The 15,944-nt window shown below is 45.8% G+C and overlaps 1 protein-coding gene across 1 annotated transcript; it reads right to left on the reverse strand.

Moving 5' to 3' along the window:
- Window positions 1–9,711: 9,711 nt before the first annotated feature.
- LOC123449769 (expansin-like A1) lies at window positions 9,712–11,962 on the reverse strand. The gene is made up of 3 exons (XM_045127093.1): window positions 11,202–11,962; window positions 10,783–11,077; window positions 9,712–10,588 (listed from the first exon to the last, which is right to left on the reverse strand). The coding sequence occupies exons 1-3, from the start codon at window positions 11,419–11,421 to the stop codon at window positions 10,204–10,206; spliced, it is 900 nt and encodes a 299-aa protein (XP_044983028.1). The 5' UTR covers window positions 11,422–11,962; the 3' UTR covers window positions 9,712–10,203.
- Window positions 11,963–15,944: the final 3,982 nt, after the last annotated feature.

Here is a 15,944-nt window from a genome sequence, read left to right on the forward strand (position 1 = left end):
TATTCTCTTTAAATGAATAATCGTATTGCAATAAACACGATCTAATCATGTTCATGCTCAACGCAATCACCAAATAACAATTATTCAAGTTTTACCACCAATCCCGATGATAGAGGGAGCGTGCGATGTTTGATCACATCAACCTTGGAAACACTTCCAACACGTATCGTCACCTCGCATTTACCTAGTCTCCGTTTATACCGTAGCTTTCATTTCGAGTTACTAATCACTTAGCAACCGAACCGGTATCCAATACCCTCGTGCTACTAGGAGTACTAGTAAAGTACACATCAATATCATGTATATCAAATATACTTCTGTCGACTTTGCGAGCCTTCTTATATACCAAGTATCTAGGGTAGCTCCGCCTCAGTGACCGTTCCCCTCATAAGAGAAGCACTTAGTCTCGGGTTTGGGTTCAATTTTGGGTTTCTTCATTAGAGCAGCAATTGGTTTGTCGTTTCATGAAGTATCCCTTCTAGCCCTTACCCTTCTTGAAACTAGTGGTTTTACTAACCATCAACAATTGATGCTCCTTCTTGATTTCTACTTTCGCAGTGTCAAACATTACGAATCACTCAAGGATCATCATATCTATCCTTGATTTGTTTATAGTTCATCACGAAGCTCTAGCAGCTTAGTGGCAGTGACTTTGGAGAACCATCACTATCTCATCTGGAAGATTAACTCCCACTTGATTCAAGCGATTGTTGTACTCAGACAATCTGAGAACATGCTCAACGATTTGAGTTTTTTTCCTTTACTTTGTAGGCAAAATATCTTGTCGGAGGTCTTATACCTCTCAACAAGGCACGAGCATAAAATCTCAATTTCATCTCTTTGAACATCTCTTATGTTCTGCGATGTTTTCAAAACGTCTTTGGTGCCTTGCTTCTAAGCCATTAAGTATTGCGCACTGAACTATTATGTAGTCATCAAATACGTGTATGTCAGATGTTCGCAACATCCACAGACGACGCCCGAGGTGCAGTACACCGAGTGGTGCATTAAGGACATAAGCCTTCTGCTCAGCAATGAGGACAATCCTCAGTTTTACGGACTTAGTCCACAAAGTTGCTACTATCAACTTTCAACTAAATTTTCTCTAGAAACATATAAAAATAGTAGAGCTATAGCGCAAGCTACATCGTAATTTGAAAAGACCATTAGACTATGTTCATGATAATTAGTTCAATTAATCATATTACTTGAGAACTCCCACTCAAAAAGTACATCTCTCTAGTCATTTGAGTGGTACATGATCCAAATCCACTATCTCAAGTCCGATCATCACGTGAGTCGAGAATAGTTTCAGTGGTAAGCATCTCTATGCTAATCATATCAACTATACGATTCATGCCCGACCTTTCGGTCTCTTGTGTTCCGAGGCCATGTCTGCACATGCTAGGCTCGTCAAGTTTAACCCGAGTGTTCCGCGTGTGCAACTGTTTTGCACCCGTTGTATGTGAACGTTGAGTCTATCACACCCGATCATCACGTGGTGTCTCGAAACGACGAACTATAGCAACGGTGCACAGTCGGGGAGAACACAATTTCGTCTTGAAATTTTAGTGAGAGATCACCTCATAATGCTACCGTCGTTCTAAGCAAAATAAGGTGCATAAAAGGATTAACATCACATGCAATTCATAAGTGACATGATATGGCCATCATCATGTGCTTCGTGATCTCCATCACCAAAGCACCGGAACGATCTTCTTGTCACCGGCGCCACACCATGATCTCCATCGTCATAATCTCCATCAACGTGTCACCATCGGGGTTGTCGTGCTACTTATTCTATTACTACTAAAGCTACGTCCTACAATATAGTAAACGCATCTGCAAGCACAAACGTTAGTTTGAAGACAACCCTATGGCTCCTGCCGGTTGCCGTACCATCTACGTGCAAGTCGATATTAACTATTACAACATGATCATCTCATACATCCAATATATCACATCACGGCATTGGACATATCATATCACAAGCATACCCTGCAAAACACAAGTTAGACGTCCTCTAATTGTTGTTGCCTGTTTTACGTGGATGCTATGGGTATCTAGTAGATCGCATCTTACTTACGCAAAAACCACAACGGAGATGTGCAAATTGCTATTTAACCTCTCCAAGGACCGCCTCGGTCAAAACCAATTCAACTAAAGTTGAAGAAACCGACACCCGCCAGTCATCTTTATGCAACGAGGTTGCATGTCAAGCGATGAAACCAGTCTTTCGTAAGCGTACGAATAATGTCGGTCCGGGCCGCTTCAATCCAACAATACCGCCGAATTGAGAAAATACTAAGGAGGGAAGCAAATTGAACATCACCGTCCACAAAACCCTTTGTGTTCTACTCGAGATAACATCTACGCATGAACCTAGCTCATGATGCCACTGTTGGGGAACGTCGCATGGGAAACAAAAAATTCCTATGCGCACAAAGACCTATCATGGTGATGTCCATCTACGATAGGAGATTTGGATCTACGTACCCTTGTAGATCGCACAGCAGGAAGAGTTAAGAAACGCGGTTGATGTAGTGGAACGTCTTCACGTCCCTCGAACCGCCCCACGAACCGTCCCACGAACCGTCCCGCGATCCGTCCCACGATCCGTTCCGCGATCCGTCCACGAACCGTCTCGCAATCCGTTCCACGAACCGTCCCGCGATCCATCCCACGAACCATCTCGCGATCCGTTGCACGAACCGTCTTGCAATCCGTCTCATGATCCGTTCCGATCTAGTGCCGAACGGACAGCACCTCCGCGTTCAGCACACGTACAGCTCGATGACGATCTCCACCTTCTTGATCCAGCAAGAGGGGCGGAGAGGTAGAAGAGTTCTCCGGCAGCGTGACGGTGCGCCGGTGGTGGTGATGATCTACTCCGGTAGGGCTTTCCCTAAGCTCCGCAGAAATACGATCTAGAGGAAAAACTACGTGGTATAGGGTCGAGCAGCACATGGCAAAGTTGTGTCTCAAAAACCCTCAATACCTCTAGTATATATAGGAGGGAGGGAGGGGAGGAGGCAGCTTCAAACCCTCAAGGTTTGGCCGAAATTGGAGGTGCAGGAGTCCTACTCCAATCCTACTTGGAGTAGGATTCCACCTTCCCACTTGGAAACTCTTTCCACCTTGTGTTTTTTCTTTCTCAAACCTTATGGGCCTTAGTGGGAAATTATTCCAGCCCACTAGGGGCTGGTTTATCTCTTCCCATAGCCCATGAACCCCCTTGGGGCGTTACACCCCTCCCGATGGTCCCGGGCACCCCTTCCGGCACTCCTGGTACACTATCGATGAGCCCGAAACTTTTCCGGTAACCAAAAAAGGACTTACTATATATCAATCTTTACCTCCGGACCGTTCCGGAGCTCCCCGTGACATCCTGGATTTCATCTGGGACTCCGAAAAACTTTCGGTTATCAACACCTATAACTCAATTATACCGAAACGTCACCGAACCTTAAGTGTGTAGACCCTGCGGGTTCGATAACTATGTAGACATGACCCGAGATACTCCTCGGTCAATAGCCAATAGCGGGACCTGGATGCCCATATTGGATCTTACATATTCCCCGAAGATCTTATCGGTTGAACCTCAGTGTCAAGGATTCATATAATCCCGTATGTCATTCCCTTTGTCCTTCGGTATGTTACTTGCCCGAGATTTGATCGTCGGTATCCGCATACCTATTTCAATCTCGTTACCGGCAAGTCTCTTTACTCGTTCCGTAATATAAGATCCCGTGACTTACACTTAGTCACATTGCTTGCAAGGCTTGTGTGTGATGTTGTATTACCGAGTGGGCCCCGAGATACCTCTACGTCACACAGAGTGACAAATCCTAGTCTTGATCCATACTAACTCAACGGACACCTTCGGAGATATCTGTAGAGCACCTTTATAGTCACCCAGTTACGTTGCGACGTTTGATGCACACAAGGTATTCCTCCGGTGCCAGTGAGTTATATGATCTCATGGTCATAGGAACAAATACTTGACACGCAGAAAACAATAGCAATAAAACGACATGATCAATATGCTACGTTCATAGTTTGGGTCTTGTCCATCACATGATTCTCCTAATGATGTGATCCCGTTATCAAGTGACAACACTTGCCTATGGCCAGGAAACCTTGACCATCTTTGATCAACGAACTAGTCAACTAGAGGTTCACTAGGGACAGTGTGTTGTCTATGTATCCACACATGTATTTGTGTTTCCAACCAATACAATTATAGCATGGATAATAAACGATTATCACGAACAAAGAAATATAATAATAACTAATTTATTATTGCCTCTAGGGCATATTTCCAACATGATTCTATGTTGATTTTTATGAAAATCTCGTTTTTATTCCGTTATGTATAAGAGATTGGTTAGGTCTGGTGAAAGCTCATTAGAGTAAAAGTGCTCCACTAAAGGTTTTCTCTACGAGATCCTTCGCTATTTAAGAGGATTTGTTAGGAATGCCCTTAGGGCATCTCCATCGACGACCCTCAAACCGTGTGTATCCGTACGGACCAAGTGTCTCGGAGGTGTTGTGCCATACAACACGGGCCTGTATCGGTATGCAGAGCGATTCAGATGTAATCTCTCAAATTGAAACCCCTCCTCCCTCACCCCCGTGTGTTCAGACATCACTGGCCCATGAAAACCCCTCTTCCTTCACCCGCTCACGTTCTCCCAACGCCACATGTCCACAATCATGCCGTTGTGGAGTGTGCCACTCCACATTTAAGACAACTCAAGGCGGATGCTTCCTCTAGCTGGCTTCGCTATTGAAGCGGCACGTTGGTCGACGGTGCCGCCAGCTGCACGCCTGGCTGAATGCCTAATCGGCGCGTTCAAAAGTAGCCACTAAATCCACTTGGAAGCCGAGAAACATACTCCGGGCACACGTCCGTTCACAAACGGGCGACATTAAACACAACGTTGGGCAAGCTCCTCCCCATCCGCTCGCTATATAAAGGACGCCAGACGTCAGGCAAGAATCGCAGCACTCTGCTGCTCCCCATCTCCTCCTTCCAACATTTTCTCCACCCTTTCGATGGCATCCGACTAGGTGGAAGAGCGGATCTCCGATATAAAATCCGACTAGGTGGCCCGTTGAGCCCGTCGGATACGAGGCAGCTTGCTGCTTCACCTCCCTCGCCTAATCCGACGCAACAAGGTTTCGCTCCAAACGAGGGTGTGGTTTAGCAAGTCAGTGATCCAACCCAGCTCGCAGAGGTGTGGTGAGTTTCTCCATCGAGGCACGCGAGGGAGCATGACGGAGTTGGCATCATGGGCGACGTCATGTCGTACAGCCCTCTCTTGCATGGGACCCTGCCATTCGCCATCAACGAATGCGTAAGCACACCTTGTAGTGAGAGAAAGAAGTCGACGACACGGAGATCGACGAGTCGGTCGTCTTGCCATGAGAAGATTGTATCCATTGGGCAAATATAGGTTTGATCAAGATTTGCTTTTCTGGAGTACCAAAAGCAAGCATGACGTCGTTATGAACATAAAGGCCCAAGGTATGGAATCCTAGAAAGAGGCTAGCCCAACTTAAATGAGATATGTTAATGATCTAACATTCTTGCCAATACATTATCCTCATTCTCTTCCGGATTTTAATCCCTAATGAAAAAAATTCTCGATGAGCAAAATCCCCTAGTATGATGACCCCTAGCCCTTACTCCGTTGTTTCGGTGGTTTGTCTCTACCTTTTTCTATCTCTTAGCTAGTTTGTCTTCCTCTTCTTTTTGAGGGTAACATAGTAAAAATCCTTTATTTCAGGGGTTCCCTTATCATTCCAAATGAATTTATGCTTAGTCTAAAATTGGTAAATACCAAATTTTTATATATATATATATATATATATATATATATATATATAGGGTCGCGCTATTCGTCATCCTGGGTGAGGAATAGTTATTCTTCACCCCCTCTATTTTTACATCTATACACCGTAATTTTACGTTTCTAAAATTTTAATCTTATCTCATACGTAAAAAGAGACCGTAAAAAAAACATAGTCATGGTAAGAAATATTTTATTTCACGTAAATTAATAAACATAAAAAATAGTGCAAATTATACATAAAATGTGTTTTTTCTGGTCTTATGACCTAAATTTTTGTTTTCTTATGTCAAACTTTTCGTAATGAATCAATATAAACGTATCTATTTGCATTTCAAATTTAATTTATTTATGAAATGGTCGTAAAATTACCTCGGGTGAGGATTAATTTAATCTGCACTGTGGGTGATGAATAGAGTTTCTCTCTCTCTCTCTCTCTCTCTATATATATATATATATATATATATATATATATATATATAGTATCGCGCTATTTGTTACCCTGGGTGAGGAATTCTTATTCCTCACCCTTGTCCAATTCTACACCCATGATTTGAAAAGGTAAGAAAAAATTAGACTTGAGGTAATATTACACTCTTGAGGAAGGAAGTTTCTCTTTCACCGTATGAAAAGATGTGAGGTAATTTTACAACATGCTTGATGTAAAGTTACGTTCTGTATGTTTGGAAAAATATGGTGCGACAATATAACACTAAAAGTTATTTCGATAATTTTACATTAGAAGTGAGGTAATTTTACATCATGCATGCTAAAAAGTTACGCTCTGCATGTGAGAATAAATATGGCTCGCTGAAATGGCTAGGGTGAGGAATAAGTTATTCTTCACCCTGGGTGCCTAATAGAGTCTCTCTCTCTCTCTCTCTCTCTCTCTCTCTCTCTCTCTCTCTCTCTCTCTCTATATATATATATATATATATATATATATATATATATATATATATATATATACATACATACATACATACTATTAGTTGTAGTAATATGTACTAGTTTTTTGAAACTAACAAATATAGTTATATCTTTGATTGACTTACTAGGCTTCCACATCTATATTATGGCATAAAGCACATTGTACCAAACGCCATTATGGTATGTTTTTCTTTTATTGAAGATCACTTCCAAAACATAACAATAGAATGCAGCTATCTCGAAAGGTACCAAACACCATTGGGGTCTTTCTTTCTTCCCTTATGTTGAATCGACTTCTTTGTCTCTTTCTAGAAAGTCGGCAGCACGCCCGTGGCCTGGTGGGAAATGATTTTTTTTTGGCTCAATCGAGTACTTATAGGATGAACGGAGTTCTCTCTCATATTGTTATGTTTACCTAGAATGCCATAAGCCCGCTCTCAAAGAACAACTCGAATCACTCCTGACGCGGGACTTGCTTTTGCACGGGTAGTTGGATAAATTACCCTCTTGTGGGTATCCAAGTCCTACCGACACAGAATTTAGAACTTGCTATCCTCTTGCCTAATAGACAAAGATTAACCTGTGTAGAAAGATTGATTCATTCGGATCGATATGAGGACCCAACCCTCATTCCATTGCCAGAATCCATGTTCCATATTTGAAGCGGGTTGATCTCTCTGCTTCTCTCATGGTACAATCCTCTTCCTGCTAATCCCCCTTTCTCCTCGGTCCATAGAGAAAAAGATGTAGATAGATCCAGCTTTGCAGGACAAGCATAACAAAAGTAAGCATTTGGCCAGACATTCAAATAAATCATATATCTAGAAATCCATCATCCATGTCTAAACGGTCTAAGCATCATATCTTTTTCTTTTCACTTCTGCTGCATCATCCGGACATCAGAAATAGATGCATTAGCAGTATCCCGCTACAACTCCCTTGGCAACCATCGCACCAACAGGAACAACTCAGTTCAAGCAAAAAGTAAAACGATTCCTTTTTTTTATAAATATCTTTATTCAGGTGATAACTAGGTAACGAAGTTATTTGATTAACTTTTTTAATTTAACCAACTACTAAATCATCGAGTTGTTCTAAAGAATCAAAACGGTCGGTTATTAATGGAATTACTTGTCCGCTTTCCGTGAAATACTCGTTTGCCAAGGATTTCCAAACACGTCATAAGCTAAACCCATAGTGACAAATAAGCAACCCGCATTGAATAGGGAAGGTATAATAATGCTATGAATAACCGAGTATCGAATACGGGTAGTAATATCAGTAAAAGAACGTTCTCCCGTGCTTTCAAACATGCTAAACTCCCAAAAATTTTGTACATTCAAAAAAGGAATTGATTTCGTAAAAGATGGGATCGACCAGTAAATAGAAAATTACTGATATTTCATCCTTGTGAGATTGTCAATTTTGTACCAAAGGTGTATTTTGACAATTATTCCAACAATTACATATCCGATTTGCCTTATGGACGAATATGCAAGCATACGTTTCATGCTTGTTTGAGTAATAGCAAGGAGATTCCTTAAAATCATGCTAAGAATAGCTTGGATTTCCACACAAAGATGTCATTCGTTTGATGACAAATAAAAAGGAATATCAAGAATTCGCGTGGCTGAAGCTGAAGCAACTACTTTCGAAATTACAGAAAGAAAAGCAACGACTGGATGGGGGAGTCAGAGTCAAAAAGAGGATTCCTCGCTTCTTTCTCTCATGCAAAACCATGTCGTAGAGCAACTAGTATCCATCGTTTATGGCTAGGACTACTTGGGACTCTAATCCCATTTGCTCCCCTAGCTTTCGTCTCTCAGTGTCAGTGTTGGCCCATCAGAGTGCTTTCACCGTTGGTGTTCTTTCCGATCTCAATGCATTTCACTGCTCCACCGGAAGTTCCCTCTGCCCCTACTGTACTCCAGCTTGGTAGTTTCCACCGCCTGTCCAGGGTTGAGCCCTGAGATTTGACGAGGGACTTGAAAAGCCACCTACACACGCTTTACACCCAATCATTCTGGCCAGCGCGTTCGTGTCTGCCACCAACATCGTAGGAAACTAGAACACGAGAGGTTGTCGCCGCTTGGTTCCCAGGGAGGCCACCACCATCACGTCGCCGGCTTGTACAACTGATGATCTGTCCGGTTCTTTATCTCAGAACATCGTCGGCCCCCGTCCGGGCTCCATGGAAGCGGAGGAGCTCCCTTTTCCTTCCAACTGAAGCACCCTCTTTGCCATTTGGATGAGCAACACAGTTGGACATAGGGAAAATACGGAGAAGAATATACCTTATGAGCTCCCAGCAGCTCGATGAGTGGGTCTTCGGATATGGACAAGACAAAGGAAATCATCACGGCCGGTCATAGACTAGTGTAGTGTATGAAGCTTCGTACGATCGTACATACATATAGTTTTATCATTTCAGTTAAGGCTACCCGTAATGGAAGTATCATAGGTAGTATCATGCATGTCAACTAAGCAATTTTGATAAGATGGCATGGAATTAAATGAAGAAGAGTATCATACTATAATACTGTATCATATTAAATGATGTGCTACTATGTGTCTTACATTACAATAAATGAGCTACCCTATGATACTAACATATGATACTATGCATTACGGATGTGGTGATACTAGTATATGATACTATCCATTACAAGCAGACTAATATATGTCCAAAATATAAATCTGCTCGTCCAATTCGTATGAAATCCGTTGCCTTTACACGGAATTCATCCCGTTATTTTTTTTAAATATGCGGATGGCGTTGGACAGCCGCCTCCCACATCCGTATCTGCGGGCTGGCTTTATACTCCACTACCCTAATTTCCTGACCGTCTCGTTGAGTGAATCCTGGAAAGACCGACGACTAGTTTCGTCCGTCGTCCAACAAATGATAAACCTCGTCACCAACCCATTCGACCGATCGAGATTGGCTTGGCGCCCATGAATGAAAATCGTTAGTCATCGAGCGAAGAACATCGTCGCCGAAAGCAGCGGAGCATGAATCCTGCGGCTCGGCGACTTGCGACGCTGCCCACCGAGAAAAGTTACCGGATTTTGTAGTATTTTGTCTGTACGTCCGGCGATTCAGGCCACGGCCTCGCCGCCGTCGTCTACTCATTATCGCTTCATGGTTGCTACTCGTACATACTACTACTAGTATCTCACACGTCAGCTGCAGCTCATGCACGTTTGTCCACAAGAGTTGGATAAGCAACAAGGACTCAACGTGTCTCTGCGTCAGTTACTAATCTCTATCTATCTACCAATCCTTCCAATTGCAATTCCAAGCCAAGCCGAAACGGGCAGCAGCAGTGACGAGGCTTGCCATTTCGTTCGATGCCCAGCCATGATTTTGGAGCCTAGCTCTTCCTCTTGGCTTGCCTCGTCGTCGTCGGTGGTCACCTCACCTCCACTCCTGCGCGTTGCAGGGGAAGCAGGCTTCTTGGGCGACGTCGGTGATCTGCACGCCGGTGTCGTAGACCTCGCCGGCGCGCCACCCGCGCGGCAGGACCTCCCGGTCGGCCCAGACCCACTTCCCGTCGTACCCGCCGGTCACCACCGCCCTGAGCTGCAGCGGCCCCGGCGGCGCCAGGCTCGTGCTCCACGCCGGCCCGTGGTCGCGTGTCAGGGACCTCCAGCTCGACGACGACCCGACCTGCGCGACGTCGACGGCGACGATGTCGGTCTGGCCGCCCTGGTAGAGCAGCGTGACGGCCAGCTTGTTCGGCGCGCGGCTCCGCTCCTCCACACGCAGCGAGAGGTTCTTGCCCTTGTACTCGCACGGCACCCTGCACATGCGCGGCAGCGTTCACAACCGTGAGCATCGCTTCCAAATTCTAACAGCTTCGAGACAAGTGAAGTCATGTCATGTATTTATGCCATGACGGCAGGCATGCTCGGCCGGCCGCCGCTCTCTTTTTTGTTCGTATGCCGCACATGGCGCCCGCGGTTGGTGAAAACCAGAGAGGGGCGTTCTGATTACCGCTTGTACTCGACGTCGACGGCGCCGAGCCTGGCGAGCCGCGCGGCCATGCCGGGTCGGGCCATGGCGGCGAACGCCGGGCTGCTGAGCACGAGGTCGGTGTCGTTCGTCTTCGACCTGGCGCGGTCCGTGACGACGACCCTCACGCCGGCGGTGCTGCAGAGGTCCTCGTCCTTGCACCGCACCTGGAAGCACGCGCCGCAGCCGACGCCTTGTCTGTACAGGGCCGGGCCCGCCGCGGCGAGCAGGCCGCCGTTGAGGGACGCGGCCGCCGCGCCGTACCCGCAGGAACCGGCTGCAAGACACGAGCGACAATCGAACAATCAGAACCACACATGCAAAGGTAGAAAACAGAGCATCCATATGAACATAATATGCAGCTGCATGAATCGAGAAGAGTTGAATCGATCGATGGGTACCGGCGAGGGTGAGCGAGGAGGTGTAGTAGGCGGCTCTGGAGCGGTGCACGCAGCGGTCGCAGGCGGAGGCGAGCGACGGGAGGGTGAGGAGTAAGAGGAGCGGGGGAAGGAGAAGGATGGAGCGGAGAGGGAGAGATACGGCCATATTTTCTTTTCTTTGGTTGCGGGCGAAGGGGTGGTGGATGATCCTCCCTTGTGCCTCACGACGGCTTATATGCATCACAAGGCCACCACGGCATGCCACGGTTCACAGAAACTGACAGAGTTCACGCCTCTCACACACGACGACCTCGGTGCTCTTGTTAACTGACTTTTTCTTTTTTCAACTTCTCTTGTTAACTGACTTAACTGTATTCGGTGCTCTTGTGCAGGTACAAGTGTGTAACTCAGCTGCACAGAGCTCCAGAGGATTTTATGGACTGACATGACAACGCTTCTTGTTGGTGTGCATCCACCAGGAATTGAACCCGTATATTCACTGTTGAATAAAACCAGCCGGAGCTCAAACAGGTGCTATGGCCTATGGCAGCCGTTTTTTCACCGCCAGCGTTACTAGTTTGCAGCGTTTTTGGCTTTCCTTGTTTTATTTTCAAGGAACAGCTAGGCGTCCACCGGCGGATCTGTACTAAACATCCGTCATCCGAATGACCGTTCGATGTACGCGCTCGTAGTCGTCCGATCCACCTGCTAGCACGCGGCTCGGTCGTTTTCTTGATCAATTAATTTCTGAAGCAACGGTCTAGTTGCAGAAACAATGAATGCGTTGCGGAAACAATTTCTAAAACAACGTCTCTGGTCGCGGTGGAGACCGTGCTGCCGGGCACGGGGGTGGCACCTGAGGCCACTGGGGCGTAGCCCCTACTCAGCCGCATCGGATGGGGGTCCTCGGGGGCTGAGGGATGACCGAAGGCGGCGGCCGGAGCTCAGCCAGGTCAGGCCCGTCGCTAGGGGCAACGAGGGGAGGAGCTGGAGTTAGCTACGAGCTCAGGGAAGTGTGGAGAATGCGATGAGGATACTACGACAAGCGAAGGAGCTCAGGAAATGGGAGCTCAGCGGCCATGGCCATGGCCGGAGCTCGGGCTTGGCAGCGAACGATGCTAGGAGAGGGAAACTACGACACGGCTAGGAGAGTTGCAGGAAACTGTCCTGAAACAATAGGTGAGCTGCAAGAAAAACGAAAGCGGCTTCGGCAAACAATCCTGAAACAACAGGTGAGTTGCAGGAAACTGTTATGAAACAATAGATGAGTTGCAGGAAAAACGAAAGCGGCTTCGGCAATCTATCCTGAAACAACAAGTGAGTTGCAGGAAACAGTCCTGAAACAATAGGTGAGCTGCAGGAAAAACGAAAGTCAGCAAACTATCCTGAAACAACAAGTGAGTTGCAGGAAAGTGTACTGAAACAATAAATGAGCTATAGAAAAAACGAAAGCGACTTCGACGAAAGCGGGACGTTGTCGACTGTCTGATCAACACATGATCGAACGGCCATGGAGTCGGCAGACGGGCGCGCGTGATCAGCCGATAGAATGTAATCTTTTCCCTTATTTTTATTATGTTTAGTCGGTTATTTAGTTTTTAGCTCTTTGGGCATCTTTAATGCGGTGTGTAATATTATTTTCCGGTATCCGTCTATGGAACAATGGGTCAGTCCGTGGACGGTGATGCCGGAGACAGTCATTCAAGGCTGCTTGCATACATTTCAAACACTTGATCAACAAACTGAATGAATTTCATACAGATACATCGGATTTCATATAGACCGGACAAAATTCATTACATTTTGGGTATATTTTTTACTAAAATAGATAAAATCTTATGCACGTCCGAATGTTCCCTAGCCCTCCAGTCAGGGCCGGCCCTGGCGTATGGCCGAAGGGACGACCGGCTAGGGCCCCGCGAGTTGGAGGGCCCATGATCTGGTATGGATGTATAGCCTCGTAAAATGTTTAGGTAAAGAAAAGAAGACAAGGAAGGCAGGGTGATGGGCTAGGCTTAATTGGCTGATCGTTAGGGAAAGGTGAAGCGTTCTAAAGCGAATCACGTGCCGCAATCCTCATCAGATATACTAGCAAAAATGTCCGTGCGTTGCAACAGAAGAAAAAAGTCAACCCTATTTTCAAAGAGGTGCCACATCTGGAGTTCATGTGAGCCATACGCGACACTCTCTCTAGTGAAACCACCCTTTGTTATATCTTGAAAATGTAGAATCAGAAATATAGGTCATTTGACATATATCAATTTTACTTCAGGTTTTCTAGATACTGACTTATGCATTCAGGACACTGACAGGCATGTTGTCTTAATTTTCTTTTGCGATCTCGGCAAGAAATCTTTTGCGATCTCGGCAAGAAATCTTCAGATGTTCAGCCCTTTTTCTAATGACTGTAGAGATGACTCTTCCATGATCTTGTTTTCCGAGTAAGATATTTACATATAAAGCATGCAATCTTTTGATGTTTCAGTACTTTTCACGAGTTGAATATGTACTATGGTAATTTCTTACCAGATTTTGGATGAATTTTCATACCAACAGAGGCCACTCAGCTATCACTCAACAACCCAATGTACAGACCCTACCGAAATCAAGAAATGGTGGCTGCTTAGTGTGATCCAAAAATTAGTTACAATTTATGGAGAACTACAGCTTCACCGGAAAGCGAAATAAAAGATTTGCCAAGAGGGACATCCTTTTTGTTAAACAACAAAAAGCGAATTTATTGGTAAACAAAATAAAATAGCAATAATTAAATTCATGTTCCAGCAGTACTGATCCACAAACTATCTAAACTAATAAAATTTGTTGGCAGTGATCCACAAATCATTTGATTACTTTGCTGGCAATATTGATCCACAAATTCATTTGCTGACCAACCCACACAGTGACAAGCTCAAGTGCCAACACTCATGTGAGCGTGTAGCTTTGCATCAAGGCGCCTCTCATGCCAACTACAGCTACAAATTTTACAGAGTTGGAAGTGCATCGTGGAGGCTAACTCACATCACTGGAAAAAGACACATGATACCAGATCTTGATGATGGATGGCTGGGACCGAGGACGCGCCTGGACGCCCTTAGGAAACGCAGCAGCAGAGTAGCTCCACCGTGCTGGGGGCCGACCCTTGGTACCTGGCGGCTGGAACCACATGAAGAAAGCAGGGAGGAGATGGAGCTTCGAAAGGGCGACAGCGACCCTAGACCCGTCGCGTCGGCAGGGCCATCGACCTTGACGAACCAGAAGTGATGGCGCAACATCATCCAAATCGGACAAACGACCCCACTCCCCGGCAAGCCTCCACGCGCGACGTGCCCGAGCTGCCATGCCCCGCCTAGATCTCGCCTGGATCGAGAGAACTAATGCCCCACCCCGGACTTTGCTTGGCCGTCCGCACCGCCTCTCCATTTGCTTGGCTGCTGCAGCGGGACGCCGGCGGCAAGAGGCGCAGCGACGCACCTTGCCGGAGGACGGGGTTGGAGAGGAGCGTGCTCATGGCCGCGGTGTAGGACTGGCCGGAGAGGAGCGTGCAAGTGGCCGTGGTGGAGGACGGATCCGGAGAGAGGATCCCTGGTGGAGGACGATCCCGCGATGGAGGACGGGGTGGATAATGTGAGCTAGGTCTTTTTTTAATAAAACTGAAACATTTTTTGTTCACTCAAATCAGGAGTGCGGGTTGAATACACAAAATGTCAGGGGCTTTTATGCAAAAATATCACGACGGACGACAGAAGACTACGTCCTTTATTATTAGGGAGAGATTCTTTCATTCTTCGTCCGTCATCCATCTCTTCCGATTCATGTAGCCGCTCGCCGCCCAACACTCCAGTCTGCTCTTTCACCATGTCGACATGCCGCAGTTGGCGTGTTGGTCGTTACCCGCCTGCCCTGGCTGGCGGCCGCTCACGTCCGACAATCCGCAACCGCGAGTTCAGTTCACTGTCCTCTCATCCTTTTGGTGTTTCACATTCATCAGTATGTATATAATTCATTCATCCCCAACTTCCAATCTACATAGTATATTATTGTTACGGTTCTAATGCATAAATTTCTAATTCTATGTGTTCTTTTTTTTCATGATATTAGGTTACAATGTTTCCTAAGAAGTACTTGCATGGTCTCTCAATTAAACCACCGTAGGGTTCTTTACTTATTTTTGAAGCGCCAAAGCATTATGGTGGCCAATCAAGTCACTAGAAATTGGTTCTTATTTAAGGTAATTATACCAGTTTATTTTGCTATATTTCTAGTCTTCTCGTTGTAATATGACATTGCCCAATAATTATTATTAGAAATCTAGAGCTAAGGGTGTATGGTTGTTGAAAGTTTACTCTTAAGGTTTTGTAAATAAGTCGGATATATGTATGTTCATATAGAGCACACAGATACATTTTATTTTAAATAGGCACACACACACATATAATCTTAGGGGCCTATGTCACCGAGTTCGCCCTAGGACCTTCCCAAACATATGGTCGGTCACGACGGATCCCTTTATCTTTCCCATGTCTACTAGCCCTCTTATCACACTACCGGGAGCCCCACATGTATATTCCTCCCCTATCCCTATCTTTGGTTGTGTTGCTCGCGTGAGTGGCAAAGAGGGTGCTTCAACTCAAGGAAAAAAATTGCATCCCGCATCCGTGAAACGCGGATCTGTGCTTGTTTTTTGGACGGGGAAGGAAGGTGTCATGCGAGATAGGACGAGACACCAGTTGTGGACATCGACGGCTCGCCTGCGGTGGCCTT

This window comes from Hordeum vulgare, chromosome 4H (assembly GCF_904849725.1).
Source record: "Hordeum vulgare subsp. vulgare chromosome 4H, MorexV3_pseudomolecules_assembly, whole genome shotgun sequence".
Taxonomy (NCBI): domain Eukaryota; kingdom Viridiplantae; phylum Streptophyta; class Magnoliopsida; order Poales; family Poaceae; genus Hordeum; species Hordeum vulgare.